Source organism: Lepidochelys kempii, chromosome 17 (genome assembly GCF_965140265.1).
Source record: "Lepidochelys kempii isolate rLepKem1 chromosome 17, rLepKem1.hap2, whole genome shotgun sequence".
Classification (NCBI taxonomy): domain Eukaryota; kingdom Metazoa; phylum Chordata; order Testudines; family Cheloniidae; genus Lepidochelys; species Lepidochelys kempii.
The window spans coordinates 9,435,234-9,458,679 of record NC_133272.1 but is presented as its reverse complement, the minus strand read 5'-3'; the positions used below and the strand labels follow the sequence as shown (position 1 = coordinate 9,458,679).

Genomic DNA, 23,446 nt, shown 5'->3' with positions numbered 1-23,446 from the left:
GTTAAATATAGATCATTCAGGAAAGAACCTGGCATCCATTCAAAACCCGACGACAATTGCTCTGCACTAGACATTGTCCCTCCCTTCCCCTGCAGCAGGACAAAGTCATGAACGCCAGAAATGTATGTGTTTGGCAACAGATTTCCTACAATCCCACCAGCTGGAATCCAGGAAATATACAAGGCCCATAAGGATCCTTGACATAAATACTTTGATCTTTGTGTACTGTGCAGAAAGCAGAAGCATATAGTCAAGGCTCCGTAGTCTACAACTGACACATGATAGAGTCTGGAACTAGAGAGGTTTCTTTTTTTCTTTCATGGGTTTATTCCAGGAATTCCTAGTTGGCTCCAAGCGGGGAAGCCAGCTAAGATCAAATGTTTGTAATTTGAGAGGCGATGTTAATATCATCTCCAGGAAGTTTCAACAGTAATACACTGAGGCCGCAAAAGAGGAACAGCGATGTTGTTTGCAAACTTGGAAACTCTCTGTTATTAACTATTAACTATTTGTCTCACAGCAGCGCCTAGCCACCCCAATTGAAATTGGGGCCCCTTTGTACAAGGAGACCCCCAAACACCTACTGTACAAACACGTACTCAGGGGAAGAGCCCTGCCCCAAAGAGCTTACAGTGTAAAAAGATAAAACAGAATTATCATCCCCATTTTACACACTAGGGAGTGAGAGATTCGGAACCTGATTTTCAGATGTAGGAAGCACCCGCATTGAAGTGAAAGGAAGCTGAGGTCGCTCAGAACCTTTGGAAATCAGCCCCGAATGATTTGGCAAAACCACGGACGAAGGCTTTGGAAGGGCCGGGATTAAATGCTGATTGCCTGATTGCGAGTCAGTCACCTCAACCACATGACCATCCGTCCTCTCTAGCCCAGCTAAAGAACAGATAATGGGGGAAACGGTAAATTCTTGGAGAACTGGGGCCTGATTCTGAGAGGTGGGGAGGCTCAGCTCCTTTCCAGATCAGACCCTGGGATGATTTTTTCAGACTCTGCCAACCTAACTGCTTTGGGACAGACGGCTCTATAAACGTCCCGGAATCAGTACAGCCATGACCGGAGTGCAGTTAATGCTGAAGTGAAACAGCAGCCCACAGCATGTAGGAAAGGAAGAAGATTATATCCAGTGAAATTGTAGGATAAATTTAAGTAGGCAGAATGGAATTACCCAGGTTGGAATTGAGCCAGAGTATTAGGGTTATATTAGCACTTTACTCTTGTGAAAAGTGCCAGAGGACTACGAGTTGTTACAAAAGGAAAGTACCTTGTTTTAACGTATCATCTAAATGTTGTTTCCTCCAGTTAGGCAGGATCACAAATTGTAGATGAACTCATGATCAAATTTAATAGTTTCAAATTCTTCACCCCCCCCCATTACCCTCATCCCCCAGAAAAAGACGGATCTGTTGACCTCATACTCCCAGCTTACCTGGTGCATGTTTTCCATATCTTTTTTATTTTCCTTCCCCTACATTGTCACAGCCTGGTTAATCTTTGCCTGTTTTCTTTTGTTGCAATAAATGGTTTGCGAGAGATATTGGCCACGTGATGGTCCACAGAGGACAGGAGTCACCAGATCCACTTTGTGGAGAGCCACCTGGGTAGGGTGAGCGGATGTCCTGATTTTATAAGGACAGTTCTGATATTCTGGGTTTTATCTTATATAGGCACCTATTCCCCCATCCTGATTTTTCACACTTGCTATCCTATGATCCCAGTTCTTGGGTTCAGTGGCCAATGCTATGCGCACTTAGGAAAACAAAGATGCTGTCTGTATCCAGTAAGTGCTTTTCTTTGGAGGCTGTGATTCAGACGGGTGAGAGCCTGAAAATCCCAGCGAAAAGTACATCAGTCCACAACTAACTTCCAGACTCGCTAATAATGCTGCAATAACCTGGGTTGTTTTCACAAACACTCCCCGCAGCCCATGTTGTTAATGGCCTTGGCCTTTTCTCCAGATGTATGTTGTTTCCAGGCCTTTTCCTTGGATGTAGAACAATAATTCTCTTCAAAAAACTCGGCACAGCTGCTAAGTGTGAACTTTCCAAGTGGCTACCAAACATCCTTGTCTGTCTTTTTAACCCTGACTTTTACAGTTATGTCAGCAGGAACATTTATATTTTCTCTAGGGCAGTGTCTACAGTACACTACGAGCAGGGGGGTGATTCCCCTGCTCCTGGACGCATCCTACTCATTTACACATTGCTCTCATCAAGTTAGTGCGAGTCTGAATAGCAGGGCAGCTGTGGTAACCCTGGTAGCAGCAGCAGAGGGCGGCTGAGCCACACCAAGCACGTACCCTTCAGGTGCAGGTGGGCTTGGACTTGGCACAGCTGCGCCATGGCTCAGTGCCACCGCTATTCATACTCACACTAGCCTGCTGAGAGCCGGGATGTGTGCATATGAGCAGGGGAATCACGCCCCTCATTCGCGGTGTAGACATACTGAGAGGGTGACCAATGTGAAGCCCATGTGCCAAATATAGTCCATGGTATCTATACACGGGCCAGTAGAGATGACAGAACCCAGCACGCAATGCTCCATCTTGTTCTGAGTGACTTGGCTTTCACATTTACCAGGCCCTACATGTCACACTCCATAGAGCATTGATCCGGCCCCTTTGGATCAAGACAGAAAACGCCATGCCTGCATATATTTTCCACCTTTGTTTTAAAGCTGGGATTGAATGCAGTTAGCTCTTTTTCACACAAATTTGGAGCAGCATGCTTGCAAGTTGCCAATGTATCTTATATGGGCAATGCTTGAGGGTCCCTGTTCTAATTGTTCATATGTTTAGGCCAGTCAGAGGGAAGGCATATTGGCCCAGTTCTACATGGGCATTTAGCTACTTAACTCTCATTGCAATCAATGGAAGTTAGGCGCCTAAATAACTTTGAAGATCTGGTCTATCTCAGTGTAATTCTGTCACTCCAGAGTATTATTATGGCAGGAATTGCCAGATGCTGTTGTTACACATAGTCTTACAAGTTCTTTTTCTTGGTGTGCAAGCAAGTTTTCAGTCCTTCAAGAAATTCTGTATTGGTGTTAATTTTATTATGCAGTAGTCCTGGGAGAGAAGTTATGGCAGATAGCAGGAAGTTTGCTCTCTGCTTTATTCTCGATAGTTGGAGGCAAACAGGGTAGCTTCCTGGGAACTGGACATTGGTGTGTAGGTTGAGATTTCAAGAGGGAATTGCCTCTGCGCTATTTGTGACCATCTCAGCGTCATGACTAGTGTGTATGTACTACAGCTCAGGAAAGGGGCAACAGTATAGATGGGAAAGTTAGCGAATGGTGGGGATATTCACAAACAACTTTCTCGTGCTGAGGCCTGCTAGACTATGGTAAGTAGTAATTTCCTCTTTATTCTTATACAGTGTTTGTACTTAATCCAAGACAGCAGAAGTAGGTACTGGGCACCAACAAAAACTCAGTTAATATTCTCCTGCATCATTTTCCAGTGAACCTGAGTTGTTGCAATACTAATACTGATAATAAACAAATACATTGTACTCTTATGGCATCTTCCATCCAAGGATACCAGAGCCCTTTACCAACACTAACAACATCCCTAGGAAGTGGGTAAATGGTATAATCCTACTCCATTTTACAGGGTGGTTAAAGCTGACTGGAACAGGAGAGGGAGCAATCACACCACCAGCCAAAGAGGAGGGGAAGCTGCAAAGGAGCACTGCTTACTCCAGCCAAGGTGTGGAGGGTGGGATCTCTCCTTGACTTTTAACAGAGAATGGTGCCCAGAGAGGGGCAGTGACTTGCTCAAGGTCATCCAGCAAGTCAGCAGAAGTGCCAGGAATAGAACCCCAAACTCCTGGCTCTTTGTCAAGTGCTTCACCCTCCAACTTTATCCATCTTCAGCTCCGACTACTGATTGGGTTGGGATGGCTTGGCAGAAGATGGCTACTTTGTACAGAAAAATAGTAAATCAACTGTAACGACTTTGTAAAGTCGCAGCAGACAGGGACCACCCCACAAAGGGAGCTGTCCTGAGGCATGTCTCCACCCCAGCATCAGCTTGTTGGAATGACCCAAGCTTGCTGAGTCAGGTAGGCTTTTACTCTCTCATTACCCAGCAGCCCACAGATTCATAAGGGTCAATCTTCACGAGATGTTTCCAACTCGTAGTTAGTTAACAGAAAGGAGATCACAGTAGTAATGCCTCAAGCACGCCTCAACTAAAACTAGGGTCTTTGTGTGCTAGGTTCTATATATGCACATAGTAAAAGACAGTTTCGTCCTCAAAGAGCTTTCCGTCTAAATAAACAAGCGGGAGGTGAAGTGATTTGCACACACAGCAGGTCAGTGACAGAGCCAGGAAGAGAATGCTGGGCTCCAATCACCTAGTTTGGTGCCTGCTCGCTACACCAGTTACTTCCCCTATGTTGTGGTAAAGTTTGGTGTGACAAGGACAGGGATTGGAAGGAAATTTATCAGGAGGGGAAGGGGCAGACTGCTGTTTGCACTATTGCACCCATAGGGGAGTCTTCTAAAATCACTAGCAGCTAATCTGGCCTGTGCTCTAGAGTAACCACCATACCCATGTGTGGACTCTAGATCCTACACCGTCCGTGCCAAGCTGGTCAGAGGAAGACAACATGAGAACCACTTTAGGCTGCTCATGTTTATATAAAAATGAAAAGGCTTGAAATGCTTACTGCTGCTGCAGTTCTGTGCATCTCCCTAATCTGAGCCTCACTGCACACTTCCTCAATTCTCCAGAGTCCTTATATTCCTAAATGAAAGATTTGGCCCTAAAGGAGGCATTTGTACTTGGTCAAAGGAGATTGGTTTGGCTGTTCTGGAGCAAACACCAGCAGTTTCACAACAGGCAGAAAACTTTTCCCTTTCTTCAGAGGGAAAAGGAAGACCACAAAACCTAGGCGCTCTCCTTGCTCTGGGGAAAGATTAGGTACATCAACCCTGGGGTTTTGAAGGAGACAGATATAAAAGCCAAGTATCAGAACCCAGAGTAGTTGCATTACAGGCATAATTTATCTGAGTGGGAAGTGGCGTCCTCCTTCTGAATTTGTTGTTTGCCTCTTTAAGACAAGGGGGTTGATGTGTGCCTTTTAAATACATGTTATGGACTGTGACAAACTAACTATACTCAGCTACAGTCAAGCCTCTTCAGTCCTTGCTGCTCTCAGGCTAGCGTAAACTGGTTTGAACTGCTTTTCAGTTACACAGCATCACTCCAAGAGAACAAAAATTTCAAGATCATAAATTTTTAGAGTTTGCCAAACTTGGCTCAAATTACAGACATTAAGGCAGCTTCCAAGCCTGTAAATGTTACTTCATGAAATACTACACCTCTAAGGCATGATTCGGATCTCCCTTGAACACTGTTGCAAATTAGAACCAACTCCATGTGACTATGTAAAATTGGTGAAAGATCAGAATCAGGCAAAGGGCTACTATTCTGACCTGGTAGCACTTTGCACTGATGTAAACAACTGCATAAAGAGAATCAGGCACAAGGCTGAAGGAAGCTAGAGATAAAGCCCAAATCCTAAAAACATACAGCGAAGTTCCATCTTTGTTCCCTCTAGCTACAAAAGCATGAAAACATCAGACATCCTGGGACAACATAATACGCAAGACACAACATTCCAACTGACAGTGCGTGGCATTGTTAAATCAAAGCAGATGTCATTAGTGCACACCCCCAATTAATTGGTGATGGTGCCAGAATAATTGCGCTATATTTGCTGTAAAATCATGTAAAATAAAATGGTCCCTGCTTCCTAAATGAGACACAAGAAATCATCACTTTGATCTTTTATACTTTCAGTTACATGTGAAGTAATCCCGATTTTACAATATTTGGGCATGCTTTGTGAGCAGAACGAATCCCCCCCCCCCCCATCTCAGTCTAATTATACTAATTGCTTAATGAAACTGAATCGTGTGGCTAGTTAATGAACTCTTGCTGGAAGATAAATGCCAGGGCACTTGAACACAAGTCAAGGCTAAGCAAGCCATTTTTAAAGCAGGAAATTCATTTCATTACCAAGTTAATTGCCCTTCCTATTGCATTTATGCCTCCTATATCAAGTTATTTTTAAAAATACACAGAAGACAGGGCTACTGCCACTATAAGATCTCTAAAGGGATTTAAATTAACATGACTAGGGGTTGCATCCCTGAAGAAAATATTGTTTTAATCTTGGAGTCTATATACACATTCTGCTTTGTCACTATAGTTATTTAGGTGAATATAGTGCTAGTAAACACCACGGTTATAACTCCGGAGATTTGAGCCCTCTAGTCACTCACAGAACTAATACAGCATGAGCAGTGGTTGAGTAATGCCTAGTTCACCCTACAAAGGTTTTGCTGAATTAACTATATCAATATAGTTAAGCCTAGGGTGACCAGACAAGTGTGAAAAATCGGGACAGGGAGCGGGGGATAATAAGAGCCAAAATACAGGGCCGGCTCTAGGTTTTTTGCCACCCCAAGCTCAGAAAGCACAACTGCCCAAGCAAAAAAAAACCAACAAAAAACGATGGCTGGAATGCCACCCCTGGAACTGTGCCGCCCCAACCATGTACTTGCGTTGCTGGTGCCGAGAGCCAGTCCTGCCTATATAAGACACAAAAATCAGGACTCTCTCTATAAAATCGGGGCATCTGGTCATCCTAGTTAAGCCAGTCAAGCCCTCCTGATGTAGATGCTATCAGTATAAAAGTACAGTATAGCTTATGCTGGTTTCTCAACTTTTATATTAGATTGGGACTTTTACCAGTACAGCTATGCTGGCAAAATCTTATAGTTTATACCCTAAACTTGCCACTATAGCAACAAGCGTGAGATCAGGGAGCAAGTCTAGGAGCAGGAGCTTCAGTCTCCTTAGGAGCTGCTGGTTTGCGATCTTCCCTGGTGAGAACAGTAAGCAGGGAATCTGTGCCAAATGCCAAGTATCTACTTAGCTATTAGAAACTGGACAGAGATGAACAACTCAATTCACATAGACCATAGGAGCAGCTACCAGGTGTTAACACTGGTAGGTTACAAAAGACCTAAGTCACATCTTTCCTGGAGAAAGGCTCTGTACCTCAAATGTCTTCAGCAACCCCAGTAACCTGTCATTTGAATTTTGGCACAAGACCCGATGCTATAGGCCCCCTACTTCGTATTGTTTGCTTTAGATTAATTGAAATTGCAGTAAACAAAACAAAAATGCAGGTGGAGTAGAGCAACAGATGGTCACTGTATTACTGTTCAGAAAGCTGCTGCTATTTCATTAGTTCAGAGTCGACTTATTCAGTACAATTAAGTCCGGCTGACAGGTATTTTACTCTCGTATGATTGGTTGACCAATTTTGTTTGGCACCATGATGTTAATGGAATTGTGTACTTCTCCATAGAATGAGCATAACTGTCTCCATCTAAACTAGTTACATCATTTAAGTTAGTTTTTAAAATGTAAGAATAACCTGGTAGACCTTGACTGGCAAATTTGACATAGTAGCACTTATAGGACCAAAAAAACCCCAAACATTTCAACTACATTAAGATTGTTTGATTTTTTTTTTTTTTTTTTTAAATTGTGGTACCTAAAAAAGTCTCAGAGTAGCAGCCGTGTTAGTCTGTATCCGCAAAAAGAGAAGGAGGACTTGTGGCACCTTAGAGACTAACCAATTTATCTGAGCATAAGCTTTTGTGAGCTACAGCTCACTTCATCGGATATTTCTCTCTGACTTTGGAATTCAGAACGTATTGGGATTGGAAGATTATGAGTACATAAAACAATAGGCTCCGATACCTTCTGAGTTAAGGCCTTTTCTAGTTGGATTTCTTCAAATCCTCTAAAACGGTTTTGAGTGGCATGCAAAAGTATGGGACTTGAACTAGGACACAAGCCAAATAGGTCATCAGAGTGTGTGACGGCACAGTTCTCAGTAGCTGGCTGGGTGAGTGCCGATAGGTTTGTAGTAGATATGTTAATTTGACTAAGGCAGGGCTTCTCAAACTTTTTTTCCTAGGTCTTCCCTTTGAAAGTATTTCAGACTGATGACCCCCCCCACCCCCAAAAAGTGATAGCGAATTACCGTACTTATTCATAAGAGCATACCCATGGTATTGCCACCCTTACTTCTGCGCTGCAGCTGGCGGCATTCTCCCTTCAGAGCTGGGTGGCCGGAGGGCAGCAGCTACTGTACCTCTCCTCCCCATGGCAATATTTTTTGTGATCTCATGACTCCCCTACAACAGCCTCGTGACACCTCTTTTGGGTCGGATCCGCGTTTGAAAAACACTGGATTAAAGTGATCAGGCCTAGAGGTTACCTTTAAAAAAAAAGCATATTCAGCCAATTCCTTTGAAAATCCAGCGAGCTAGTAAAATTTACCTTTTCCTATACATTTGGACCATTTTTGCTGTTTTCTACTAGTTGCCTCTATCACCCATCCATGTAGGTAAATGGCTTACAATAGGTCAGTTCCCTAAATCCCATTACAGAAGATACAGAGACTAGAACTGCAAACACTTATAGTCAGTACAGATGTCTTGTAATCAAACTGTTCTTCCTTAAATTGCCATGAGCTGGAAGTTAACACCCCAGTACAGTAATTGTGCAATAATTGAGCAATTCTGCTACTCTGTCGATAAGTAATTTTAATCCTATCACTTACAGACCACTGTTACTAGTAGAGTTTATTCCAGCCCCCAAGCCACCCCTATGCCAGTAAAACTGCATGTACACTAGGACCTTTAGTCAGCACAGCTATGCCAACAAAAGTATGGTGTACACATGTCCTAAGAGTATCTTTCATACCTTTGGAAGGTCTTTTGAGAAACTTCAATACTTTCAGATATACTGACATGTGGTTTAACACTACCAACCCTCTTTCATTATATGCACTGTACTATGCCCTTGAGGGTTTAGAGTATTATCACAATATAGTTTAACAGATTTCCACTAAAACTACTTAATTATTTTCATAACCAACACCTCCTTGCATACAAAAAAGGCACCAGACATCATGGTTTCAGAAAAGTGAGGTTTTTGTACAAGTCTTTAATAAAAAAACAAAAAAAATATATATATATATATATATAATCAGGCATTTTATGCAATGCATACATTCTTTATATCTGCGGTACAGATAAATAACAGAAGGCAGAAGCAAACATTTTGCTTATCTTTGGCAGTTATCCAATATCACCCCCTCAAGAGATATTCTAGGGTCACAGAATAATACAAGTCTGTAAACTTCACATATTACAGACAATATACCAGGCAACAATACAGTAGTTAGATTTCAGAAATTTAAAGGATATTTTTCTTAATCACAACCCAGAGTTTAAATTTAACCTTTGTTGTTGCAAAAATTAGGCCTGCTTTAGATGACAAACATGTTTGCTAATTGAAGTGATGTTCCGGACTTATATTCTATCTAATCCATCCCTCACTCAACTTACTTCTCTTAACCACACATCAGCACTAATGAAAACTAAGCTGTATCTCCCCACAAAATAAACAATTTTGTATCTGTGGATCAGCATCCTGAACCCCAACTAATGTATGTACGTACAAAGCAGTTAAGCTTCTTTAAATCAATATTTGTCTAACTCAGTGTCCCAGAATAATAGCTATCCTTCTGCTTTACAGCACTGATGGATCTACAGAAACAATATATACACGATGTACACTGACTCAGAAAAGCAATTTAAAAGGTCCACTGATAACACATAGCTGCTTACACATCTACATATGTACATGTTTTCACAGTTAGATTTTAGAAAATTGTCTTGAGAACTTCAGAAATACTTCTACTGTATTTTTCTATAAATATTAAAAACTCCATTGTCAAAATGCAGGACAATTTTTTTAGATGTACCAAATTTAAATAGATCTTGAAAACTTGTAGAGTTTGAAGCTTGAAGGTTGTAAAAATGTACCAGTAATTTTACCATTTTCAGCAGACTGGTCACATGCAAGGGATTTGGAGTTTTTTGGATTTTTTTTTTAAGTCAGGTAGGAAAGAAACTCCATCACTTTTGAAGGGACAGGCAGGTTCCTGACTTGGCTAGTAGGCATCACTCTTCTAATCACCATGCGACACAAGTGTTGAAGACTGGACACGTGTTTTGGAGTTGCCCAGAAGTACACGCTTCCATCATGCGTTCTGCACACAAACACACAAAAGTCAATTATTCCACAGAATTACTTTCAGAATTGCACACCCTTATACTTCGATAGTTGGGAGAAGGCCAGAGAAATCCTCTCCTCCAAACTATTTGTTCTCTAACTCCAGATGTTAGATAGCATAGTTGAGATTGCATGCTCTGCTCCTGGGATTTTGGGCTGGGGCTGAAAAAGCACTCAGCAGATCTCACTCAGGTCTCTCTCAAGCTATGGTGGCAGCAGACACCGAGCTGCTCAGACTAGATATAGCAGTGCAGTATGCGAGGGAATTCAAAGGGCCTGTGCAGGGCTGCCTAGTGCCGTACTTGCACAAGGAGAATTCTACCCTGGATGGCTAAAGGGCTTTCACAGCACTTGCACTGTGCTGTTGCAGTGTATATGGGTCAGACCCACAATTGTGGCTTGCTTGATCATTCCCTAAATACTAAAGAGAAATAAAGTGAGACTATGCTTGTTAAACTCTTGGTGGTGTTGAACTCAAGGCTTGCTTGACTAAGCTCTGATCCCTCCTTCAAACAATCAAAAGCAACAAAATGGCATTTAGAAATGAGGAAGCTAGAACTGTTAGTTAACATTTGCAAAGTCCTTTGAGGATGACTACTAACTGCATAAGCGTTATGTAGGATTTATTAGCGGTATACTTGCCCAGCAGCTAGAACACTGCCATCAGTAGAAAAGGCACAGCAAAGCCCATTGTTCAAAGGTGCAACCTGTACAGGATAATCTTCTTCGATACTCCAGAACCTCACCATTCTGGAAGGAAAAAAAGTCAGCTGTTAAAGGCACAGTAACCAATTTCTTTAATGCAGTACAATAATTTATGAAGTGTTAACCTGAGAAAGAAAAATATATGTAGGTATTTATAATGTACTGTCTTCACCTGCTGTCATGTAGTCCAGTGGTTTTCAACCTTTCATTTGCAGACCCCTAAAAAATTTCAAATGGAGGCATGGACTCCTTTGGAAATCTTGAACAGTCTGCAGATCCCCAGGGGTCCATGGACCACAGGTTGAAAGCCACTGATATAGTCAAATATAACTTTATATTTGTGCATCACACAGATACCAATTCTAAAGAAATATAAAGTAAGTGACTATCGTTTGAAGAGTTTGCAATAGACACTACAGACTAAGTAACAGCACGCAAAAAAAATTAAGTTACTGCAGCCAAATGATCTGAAAGAGTAGACTGAGTCTCAAAACTCTAGCAGTTGTTTTTTCTGCTAGGAGTTCTCAGTATTCATTTTAGCAAGCTACCAAAACAAGGTAAAGTGTTTTCTTGTCTTCGACAGGATGCCTTTCCTATCTTCAAAATCGTCTATTTTAAAAATTGACTGTGTCAGTCATCATTAACAAAACCATACACAAGTACAAAAGTAAAACAGGATGACCCAAGTAACCATAGTGGTTCATTTTTTCTCGAAAAAACATCATTCAACCAGACACAGAAGCACGCTATTTCAATGATTTATTGAAATCAAGCCAAATAGAGGGCCTTTATTTCTCCACCCTTTTACAGATCTGTTTGTATATTTATAATGCTATTTAAGTCATCTACCCTGTACACCATCTCTTGTTTATTTTATATGGCTATGGGAGACAGTTTTACAACATCATTGTAAACCATCATTCAGACAGCAATGCATTGGTACTAGCAGTCAGTCACAGTTCTCAGTTTAAAAAAGTAAGTTGTGCGTAGTACAAGGAATTTTTAATTACTGGGAAGAAGCAAGAGTCTGACAACTCTTTCCTCATACTTACTTATCATCAGCAAGGCTTGCAATATGCAGTCCATCATAACTAAAAGACACAGATCTCACCCATCTGTCATTCGCTCCCCCAGCAAATATTGGAGTCGGAGCAGGAAACAGATGCCTGTAGACAGACAGGCTCAGTTAACAGCATAACCACTGAAAACTATGTAGGAGTTTCTGTTAGCATGATCCATGATAGACCTCAAGAGTTTTTTTTGTTTTTTTTTTTTTACATTTGTCTCTGTAGTATGAATTAAGAGATACTGCTGCAGAGCTCTACAAAGGACACCACAGTATTAGTTATATACTGAAGACACTTCCACTAATAGGCTTTAAAGCACCAAAGTCTTGAATTACGCATTTTCAATTACAGAGGAAGTACTCTCCCAGAACTGAGTTTCGAGCTAATTGTTCATCTCAAAAATAATCTTCCACATTTTAAAACAGGGGAATTTAATAACTACGAGATAGAGCAGTTTTCTCCCAGGGACTAAAATCTTACTATTTGGTGCCAATATGGTACTTCTCTCACCTTCTACTGTCCAAAGCTGAGTTTTTTTCTCATTTACTAGTCAAGCAAACCAAATAAGAATCATGGAACTGGGAGGGAACTCAAGAGTTCATCTAGTCCACTCCCCTGCATTCTCTTTCCAATTAACGGGCATACCTTAGATTTTTATAAGATCTTGAACCATTTTAGCAATTCTGTTAGAAAAGATTAACCGGTTATGATTTGTGTATGTTAAACTCAATTCTTTGTTTATTGAATACTCCCAGAATCCGTGCTGTATTAGCCAAAGTGTGTCTGGATTCTAAGGCCTCAGTGTCTGTTCTTAAACTGAATTGAGTGTGTGACCAATGCTCAGCAACTTAATCAAGTAGTGGGCTCTATCTAATTATTCCCTGCTCCTCTCAGTTCGTAAAAGTCCAGTTGTCCAGGAAGGGACCCTTCTCAACTAATGAAGGATGTCTACAGAAGTACATTATAATAAACAAGACAGGGTAATTGATAAGGGGTGCTTATGATCCAATTACATTCTGTGACCGATAAAGGTATTTATTATTGCAGATATTTTGTGATGAATGAAATAACCCATTGAAAGATATTTTTAACTTATTAGGAATTGCTGGTTGCCACAGCTGTCAGTAATGATGACTGGATTTGAAATCTGTGTCTCACATCCTATAACTAACTTCCCCAAAACTCTTCCCTTCTAGATGTGAATTGAAATATGCTGTCACTACTTCTCCAGTTACAGAGAGCTGGAACTATGTTTCCTTCCAGGATAGTGCTATATTAAAGTATTGCCTGATTGTCTTAAATAAATAAAACTTTAACCGAGTTAGTTATTTGACATCGTATCTTATTAAATCCAAGCATGCAACAATTCCATAACTTTGTCACTCCTTGCATTTTCATTAGGTATAAACTGTGGTCAGATCCTTTTGTAAATTCCAGGAGGGAACTAAAAATGAACACATTTAAATACTCTGCTTACCCAAATTCCATTAAAATAACTCCAATATGGGGATCCCAGACATAAACTCGAGTATCGTAAGATGCAGTAGCCAGTAAAGCTCCATCAGGGGAAAACTCACAAGCTACAACATCATTGTGATGTCCTTCTAGTTTACGAATCATGGAGTACTTATCCATATCCCAAAGAAAAACCTGAAATTAGAAAAGCTAATGTTATAGCTTTTGCTCAGATACCCAGTGCAGCATTTACATTTCTTAACTGTCTGCTAGTTTTACTTAGGATTATATTAAATCAAGCATTATAAATTACTACAATTAAGAAATATGCTCGTGTCATACTCTGATTAAAATCAGTTTTTAAAAATATTAAAGCAGACATGCAAATTCTAACTTAAGTTTGTTAAATGTTATTTAAAAAATAAGCCAAAATATAAGAAAGGCAATGCAATTTAACCACGTAGTTTTACTGAAATCCATGTATTACGAAACTATTTTATTAAAATACACAGAAATAAATAGGGTTAAGCACTACAGTCCCCTCTTTTCAGTAACTACCAAAATTTTAAGAAATATACAGACAGAAAAAGTAAGGTTAACATATTGTTACTCCAGTGGCATCCCCTTTGAGTTTAAGATCACTTGTTTACAATACGCTTGGATCACCAACTTCAGCCTAGGAAGAGAAACAGATACTGCAAGCAAAGAGAATTTTCACAGCCAAAAGAAATGTCTTTGGCAACATAACAAGGAAGTCTAACCACATTATTAAAAAAAGTTTATGCATCTTAAGTTTTATCATATCAACAAATAAACATTTGAGTATTGTGATTTACCCAGCTTACTGTAAATCTTACTACAGAAATTGGTAAAGTATGAGTATAATTCTAATTTGGGGGGATTTTACATGCAGTTCTACATCATATAAAACTGCACTGAAGACTGTGCAGAATATCTTAATATGAAGGCTCTACTATGTTTTAATGTAATGTTACAGAAAATAGGCTAACGATTTATGGGTATAAAACTATATATTAAATCTGTCCCTGTTAGTGCTCTTTAGGTCTCCCCGGCCCCCCCGCCCCGTACAATTTTACTTGCAGATTAAATACTAACAATATCTCAGACAGATAAAATGCAAACAACTTAAGTTTAACCAAAGAAAATAGTATTAGTGCCTCACACACTTTACTAAAATGAAACCATTTTTAAGTCAGTCAGAAGTATCATGTTGACCAGTTTCACTAGTAAGACCCCAACATTCCATAAAACTGGAAAATAAAATTTAAGTTTTAGGAGTCAATGGGTTTCACTGCTGTGAAAATTAAAAAAATAAAAAGAAAGAAAGAAAAAAGCAGAAAGTGGACATCAACCAGCACCTGCGTACGTACAGTACACCTTGCAGTCGAATGCAAGGTTACTTCGTCCTATGGTAAAGTTCGCCCCCAGCCTGGTAGCCAGAGATGCCACTCTTTCTGCCCAGCTAACACCATTGTGCGCCTGTGTGAGTGGTGCCAGCTTAACCTCAATCACACCAATATTGCTGCCACCACCTGTGACAGGGAAAGCAAGAAGCTTATGGAAAACACACAGCCTAAAAATATCAATGAATACATCCACATCTGTTCTATTTTAAAGGACTAAACTGTTCTCTATCAAATCTGAACTGTTAATTTACCAAACTTTTTTTTTTTAAATATAAAATGCATTCTAACAATTATCCTAGCTACTAGTCTTCAATGTTCACATTAATTATGGTTTTGCTAATCAATTAACTTTAGTATACTATTAATAGAAAGTATATACTAGTCTTTTCCCTTTCCTCTATTTTACACTCAGATTTTCAGTGCCAAGAAGAGCAGTTTATTGTAAAACGTGCTTTACCTGCACTGCTTTCAGTTCTCTAGCAGGACATTAGAATACAGATGGAAACAGAACCAATATGCTGTTCTTCATTCTAGATGTTTTAGACATATGAGTGCTAGTTGTATTTGAGAATATGTAGAAACATTTTTGTTCAGTAGAAGAGACCATGACCAGCTCAGACTTTGAAAAGTCCTTTTAATTGAGCAGGAAATAGAAAGGATAAAATCAACAGCAAGATAATTTGATGAAAACGTTAGCCTAAATCTTCCATTCTTAACACTACACGTTTTACTTTCCTTGGTTTTTATTTTATGAACAGATGCAGATGTGCAAGCTACTTCAAAGGATGCTTAAAGTTTCTCCAACTAAAAGCAGTGCAAGTTCTCAGTTCATAAATCAGTATATGAAGGCATCTTAGGTAGTTTACTTCAATTTCTTTCATGCAACTTCTTGCATCATCATAAAAACATTAGAAGTTCATGACACCGAGCACAAGCTTTATTTGTTACTTAGATTTAAAGTGATTATATGCACAATTCAAGTATAAACTTAGGAACAAGAAACTCTGACACATACTGCTTTACTGGCTCCAACGGAACACAGAATGGAAGAGTCTGGAGAAAAAGCACAGCCATACACCCAATTCTGGTGCCCTCTTAATACCTTCATCATATTTCCTGCAAAGAAAAAAATGGCAAAACTAGGAGTATTAGTTCCAGATTAGTAACCCCCAGGAATAGTCCAAATCCAGTTTTATTTAACATTTTATGCAAGAGATTTTTTGGAAGAGACACTGTACGGTTGTTCTAAACTGCTTTTTTGTTTTAAAGAGACTCTGGCTGTATAAAAGTTACCTGCCATATTGAAATGGCCTCAGAACTCTGTACCTTGACCAGCAGGGTCAGCACACATACCACTGTAAAGGGCTGCTGAACCTCAAATACATGCTCCTTGCCGAGGGGTAAATATAGTCTGCACTATATGGGATGAAGATTAAATGATTACTAGAAGGGGGCTGAGGTCAATAAAGATTTAAAAATCCAAAATATACATGGATATTACTGCTGACAACTGCAGAAAGATTACTCTATGCTCTCCCAACAGGTGAATTTTCAAAAAAAAAACCACCACCAAATAAAACTGTACCATCATCTTTCAGGTCCCACACTCTCAGCGTTTTGTCTCTCGATGCAGATACTAATATCAGGCTGCCATCTGGGGCAAAAGTTAAATCTCTGACCACTTCAGTATGGTCCATCAGGTTAAGGAGGAGTTTTCCTGTTGCACAAGAACGATACCAATTAAGAGAAAGTGCATAGCAGTTCTTTTACTCAAATTAAATGCCCACAAACAAAGCTTAAAGATAAAATTCCTTCCTCCTTGTCTACTTTTGGAGACTGGCTAGAGCACAGATATATCTAAAATATGCAAAGAAATTAATCTTGTATACATACTTCATAGCGATAAGATGTATTTAATCTTTCAACTCTGACTAGGTCTGGAAAAGCTAAACTTCTAAAATCTATACACTAACAAGATTAAATGTCTGAGAACTAATCTAAGTGAATTACCTTTTAACTTTAGATGAATGCATGGTTTTCTTCTTAACTTCAAATAGCAAGTTTTTCCAATAGCAACTTCCCTAATATTCATTAAGTAATGTCATTGCTCAGTGACCAGGAATTAGTTGCGGCCCAATATAATGGTAATTACAAATTAGATTGCAGGATCCCCTTCTCCCTTGCAGCTTCAAAGGTTAGGACTGTCAGCCTATCTTAACCAGATTAGTATTGCTTATTAAAAAAAAGTGGGGGAAACAATTACCACCAAAAAACCTTCCCCATAACCAAAGTACTAAAGAAAACTCTTCCCTACCTGGAATGCTGTGTTTTGCTTTAAAAAAAAATTCAAGAGCCTCAAGTCAAGCACATACTCACATACTTTTATGGACCGAGGACTAAACTAGTATTTCTTTCCCTATGCTGCCCCGTTCTCCGCCACACCCAAATGACACTTCTGAAGTCCATTTCAGGTGAGATTTCACAAAGCAATAACAAGACAGTGGTGGTTTGGTATGTAACCTGCCATCTTAGCCTGGAGACGCTGAAGCGCAAACTAAACCATTTCTCTTTTCAAACCATTTCTTTTGTACAATTGTAGTTGCAACAGTCCCTTCTATTTTTAGGCCTAAGTTAGTTCACTTTAACTGCACTTTTCAAATTAGCATTCATAAACCAATAGATTTAGAATCTAGTTATTCTAGTTTATGATAGAGCTACAATGCTGCATTGTTAAATGACAATGGCAAGACATACATTTGAACAAGCTCCTGTACCTGTGTATACATCCCATATTTTGATGCGCCCGTTGTTCAAGCCAGTTGCAAGCAGAAGCTGATCTTGCCCAAATTTGAACCGATGCCATTCTATATTCACACAGCGACTCTGTTTTTCAGGCACTGAAGACCCAAAAGCAAGACTCCAGACTATATCACCACAGTCTATTATATGCTCACAAGGCTTATTTTTTTGACCACCATCACTGTTCTCTCTTGACAGTCTTGTATTGACTGAATTTGCAACATTCTTTGTGCCATGCAACAAGCTGTAAAACAAGTCAGAATTTTAGAAAGAATAAGCTTTACTCTATAAACATAATTAACTGAGTATTTTATTTCAATAAATCTATGGGCAGTCATAATGTACATATTGCCACTGTATCTAAAATTAATACCTTCACTTAAGATTTTAAAATGACTGTCCCTTGTTCCTCAGTTGTGAAGGTGGTTTTCAGATATGGCAAACTCTTCTCATTACAACAATAAATTTGAGTTGCCTAATTCTGCCTCTGTACGGAGCAGTTAGCTTCTTTAACCCTTCATGAAAGAACATTTTAAATGCTATACTTAAACTGAAAATTTTAGTGAGAATCTGAATTTATATTACAGTTAAGTATTTGAATTGTTTTTTTATATAAAAGATGGGGCAGGAAGGGATCCTTTCTGTTCTGCTACAACTCACCAATACGCCCTTCAAAACACATTTAATTAGAAAAATCCTAGTAAGAGATAAGCCTGCACACTAGACTTAATAAACTGAGCACAGTGCAGAGAAAATGCATTTGCTATACAGGGATATGCAGCTGTCAATCAAAGATGTAATTTACCAACTTCCAGATGGACATAAAAGCGACCTGCAAATGAAACAAAAATGTGCTGTTTTTTTTACGATGTGCTGAAAAAAATGCTGACAATATTCTGCTTGTTTTTTAAGCTGAGAGATGTCAAGAATATAAGGTCATGTTTCCTGATGTTGTTGGAGAAGCAAAGAACTGGAGTGGGAGTTCTCAGTCCTCAACTGAAGAGGTAGGCTATCTGAATCTTTTAAAAGAGCTTCTCTCTGAGTGTTTCAGGAAGTTGATCTAGTGTTAAAAAGTACACGTTTAAAATCACTTCCTCTCTCATTGCACAAGTCTGTCTTTCACTTGTGGTATCACTAGTTCTCGCTTTGTCCATACACTCCTCCTATTTATATAAAAATCAAGACAACGTATAGATTAAAAACCCAAATAAACCAATCTCTCATTTATACATCTTAAAGAAGCAAAAACAGCACACCATCATGTTTATTTATTTGCAGGTCACCGCACATTTCTTTTACAAAATGAAGAAATAGGAGAAAGTGAATTTGATATCAAACAGCACAATTTTTAATCTTACAAGTTATTAAAGCATTTAGTCCAGGGAACAAGCTTTACTATGCGATGTCCTTGTGACCACGCAAAGTAAGATCCATCAGGTGCAAAGGCAACAGTCCAGTTTTCACGTCCACACTTCTTATCAAAAGGAGATGTTGGGGCTAAGAGTTCTCCTATAGGACGTGATCTTGCTAAAAAACAAAAAGGAAATCCCATTTAAAATGTGAACAAGAGATTCAGCATATTTTAAACTTATTACCAACAATGTAGATATTTCTGCTGATATTTTGGCTTTAAATCAGACACAAGTTAAAGTAATTTTTGGCTAGAAAAATGGCTGTGTCACAATAAATTCATTTAAAGTCTTCCTTAGTAGCGACTGCAAAAACTTCAGGTCATTAAACAGCAAAAATGTACTTAAATAACCAACAGGAAAACCACATCTCAAGCTAATATGAACCCAGCTGAAATCTCATTTATGAGTCTAAAAGAAAAGGAGTACTTGTGGCACCTTAGAGACTAACCAATTTATTTGAGCATAAGCTTTCGTGAGCTACAGCTCACTTCACCGGACGCATACAAAAGCTTATGCTCAAATAAATTGGTTAGTCTCTAAGGTGCCACAAATACTCCTTTTCTTTTTGTGAATACAGACTAACATGGCTGTTACTCTGAAACCTGTCATTTAGGAGTCTGTTGAAACTATTATTTAAACTACTCTAACCTCCAGCATTACAGATAGCACCAAAATTTGCCTCTCTGCAATTCAAGCAAATATTTTCAGTAGAGCTGAATAGAAAATTTACTTGGTGAAATTTTTAATTTAACATTAAGTGTGTGCAACGTTAGTTACATTATGTCTCATCAGCCCACATAAACAAAACACCACCACTGATGTATTGTCAGGCAACAGAGAGATTTTTATACCAAATTTTCTACTCATTTCTAGTGAGTATAACAGAAGAACCTAGCATCAGGCAATCAGAAGAATAAAAATATTTTTATTCTTATTTACTCGACTCGAACAAAGAATATCTTCTCGCTCCAATTTAAGTGGAGGGGCAGTTTTATTGTCCTCATTACACCAGCCAGATTTAAGAGGACAAAATGATGCTTATCAAGTCCATTTTTACAAATGCAAATTTAAAAGGAAGGGGTAGAAAAATATCACACATGGTTATGATGAAATTTTTAAAGTGTTTATTAAACATGCAAGTATTTGTTATGGATTTACAACGTTCCTACTTCAATATCAATTGCTGCTCCAGCTTGTGCCTTCCTAATATGAATGGAAGGAATTGTGCAACAGCCCTGCCCTTCATGACGGGATAACCGCCCCAGGCTGGTTTCTCACGTGCTGTCAGTATTCATACAGGAGGGAGGGGTTTCTGTGAGTACATGAGAAACCCAACACATGCAATGGCAGCTACTGACTGTTCCCAAAAAAGAAATCAACACTGGTAACAGTGAAAATATGTATTGATACATTGTTTTGTGTCTTAAAAAGGAACTATTTTAAAAAATCACCAGTAGAAAGTGTCCAAAATAGCTAAACAAAGTATCTCATATATTATCCTTTTTTTCCCCCATTAGAAATCCCTTGCTATCCTTATCTGCAGGTTTTGTTGGGATTTTTTTTGTATTACCAAAAATAAACCTTCACATAAAATGTGCACTATTATATATACGCCGCATTTTTTTTTTTTTACCAAGTGACTGAAATACATAGCTTTAACAAAAAGAACCAGGTTTTCAGACAAACAATCCATTTTTTACTTAATACATTGACTGAAATCTGTATTTCTATGATTTCACACAACTACCAGCCACCTCTTATTTCAAAACTGAAAAGGCAAGGACAAAGACTTTGCCAATCAAGACTGCCGCATCAAGTTAAATGGAGGAGTTGACATGCATGGTCTGAAAAAGTCCTCTGTAGCTACGTGTCCCTCCCCCTGCCATGGAGTACATACTGTATCTCTCTCCCCTCCACCCTAAGGCATCTCAAGATGCTCCATAATGTGGTCAAAACCTTTGCCCCCATAGGCACTGGCTGGACCATCCCAAAACAAAGACCACATTATAGATTCTAAGGAGGCTTATAGCTTTTATCTTTTGCAACCACATAGCTGGAACCCTATAGTACCTTCACACCTTATTAATAGCCAACACCACCTGGGTTCCTCCTGGGTATCCACACCCCATCTCACCATCCACTCTCAAACTCTTGGCAAGGCCCCTCTCACCACCCAACAACATTTCACCCTAGTGGAATCAAGGATGCTTGTATGCCCCCCAATCTCTCCAGAGATTCCCCCCTCACTAAAACAACAAGGAGTCTTTGTGGCACCTTAGAGACTACCACATTTATTTGGGCATAAGCTTTCGTGGGCTAAAACCCACTTCATCAGATGTGGGTTTTAGCTCACGGAAGCTTATGCCCAAATAAATTTGTTAGTCTCTAAGGTGCCAGAAGGACTCCTCCTTGTTTTTTTCTGATACAGACTAACATGGCTACCCCTCTGAAACCAGTCCCCTCACTAACTGGCTTCCCTCCAGTGGAGGACCCCCCCATCCCCACACTCCCCCCCCCGACCCACCTCCTCCACGACCCCCCCATCCCCCCCGACCCACCTCCCCCCCGACCCCCCCATCCCCACACTCCCCCCATCCCCACACTCCCCCCCGACCCCCCCATCCCCACACTCCCCCCATCCCCACACTCCCCCCCGACCCCCCCATCCCCACACTCCCCCCATCCCCACACTCCCCCCCGACCCCCCCATCCCCACACTTCCCCCCGACCCACCTCCTCCACGACCCCCCCATCCCCACACTTCCCCCCGACCCACCTCCTCCACGACCCCCCCCATCCCCACACTCCCCCCCCGACCCACCTCCTCCACGACCCCCCCCATCCCCACACTCCCCCCCCGACCCACCTCCTCCACGACCCCCCCATCCCCACACTCCCCCCCGACCCACCTCCTCCACGACCCCCCCATCCCCACACTCCCCCCAACCCACCTCCTCCACGACCCCCCCATCCCCACACTCCCCCCAACCCCATTCCCACCTCCCCACCTGTGGCCACACTCTACTCAACCCAACCCCCCAGCCCACCTCCCCAGGACCCCCTCATACCCACTTCTCCCACCCCCCCAAGAGTATCTCCCCCCCATACCCACCTCCCCGTCTGTACCCCACCCCGCCCATTCCCCCCTTCGCAGTCCTCCCGCCCCGACCCCGCAGACGCTACCTTCCCTCCACCCCGGCTCTCACCGATGAGCTTCTCGTTGACACTCGGGGGAAAGCTGGCCATCTACGGAGCCGCCCTTCGGACCGGCTCTGACAGAGATCGGGGCGCTACGGGACTGACCGACCGCACGAACGACCACCGCTGCGCTAGGCAGGACCGACACTGAGACAAAATGGCCGCCGCGTCCGGGGATGTGGTGTAGGGGCGGGGCCAGGGCCTGCAGGCCACGCCCCATCCAGGGGGCGGAGCCACGAGCGCCGTGGCGCACCCCCCGCAATCCCCGCCTCGCTGCTGTGAGGCAGCTCCACCTCGGGGAGTACGGGGCGGCCGCGGCCCTGGTTGAAACCATTTAACCGTTCCATGGGGGGAGACGCGACGCGTCCTGTATGGGAGTACGGGGCAGAGCCACAGCTTGGGCAGAACCAGGGGGTTGCAGTTGAGGGCAGGATGAGGTGCAGGGTTTGTGCTAGAATCCGGGGTAAGACCAGGGCTTGGACCAGAACCAAGGGGCAGGACCAGGGCTTGGACCAGGGACAGAACTAGGCACAGAACCAAAGTTTGGACAAGCTGACACGAAAATAAGTCCTGGCTAGGGCAGGAACCATGGCCAGACTGTAAACCTTCCAGGACAGGGACTGTGTTTTCTTAGGGTTATGTACAGCACCTGATACAAGGGGGAACTGATCCTTATTGGGGCTGCTTGTAATGCAAATATAAAATTATAGTTCATGATAGGACTCGTGTTAGGAACATTTGAACGAGGAACAATCAAATAAAATCTGAGAAATGTGGTCTTACAAGCCATCTTGTTTAAATGGCCCCAAACTATTCTCTGAAATTGGGCTTGTATTTTGCACCTGTAAATTTTTTTTCCATGCAAGCAGCCTTCTTTACCTGCAAGTCGGGAAGTTAGACAAGCAGTCCCTGGAGGAATAGATTTCAAGGGCTAAATTTTCACAACAGCTTCTGGAATTGAATATTGTTTTCCTTGTTCAAATGGACATTGGAAAGAGGTCCCACTTAGGGACAAAAGCCCAAGGTAGGCTAAACAGGCAGAGGCCTCCTCTCAAGGTGCATTCCGCCAATGAGATCTTTTTTCCCCTGATGGTGAAATACTATCTTGTGTTTCATTGGTTGAGTGAGATGTGCTTTTTATCCTACCAGAGAATCAAAGGGGTAGAGTTTCTATGGAGCCAGACAAAACTAGAA

The 23,446-nt window shown here is 41.1% G+C and overlaps 1 protein-coding gene across 1 annotated transcript; it reads right to left on the bottom strand.

The window, feature by feature from the left end:
• Window positions 1-9,024: 9,024 nt before the first annotated feature.
• WSB1 (WD repeat and SOCS box containing 1) lies at window positions 9,025-22,411 on the bottom strand. The gene is made up of 9 exons (XM_073315044.1): window positions 22,261-22,411; window positions 19,001-19,169; window positions 17,618-17,886; window positions 16,429-16,560; window positions 15,859-15,959; window positions 13,439-13,611; window positions 11,947-12,060; window positions 10,832-10,939; window positions 9,025-10,166 (listed from the first exon to the last, which is right to left on the bottom strand). Exons 1-9 carry the CDS (start codon window positions 22,298-22,300, stop codon window positions 10,007-10,009), a joined length of 1,266 nt encoding a protein of 421 aa, XP_073171145.1. The 5' UTR covers window positions 22,301-22,411; the 3' UTR covers window positions 9,025-10,006.
• Between the last annotated feature and the right edge of the window lie 1,035 nt (window positions 22,412-23,446).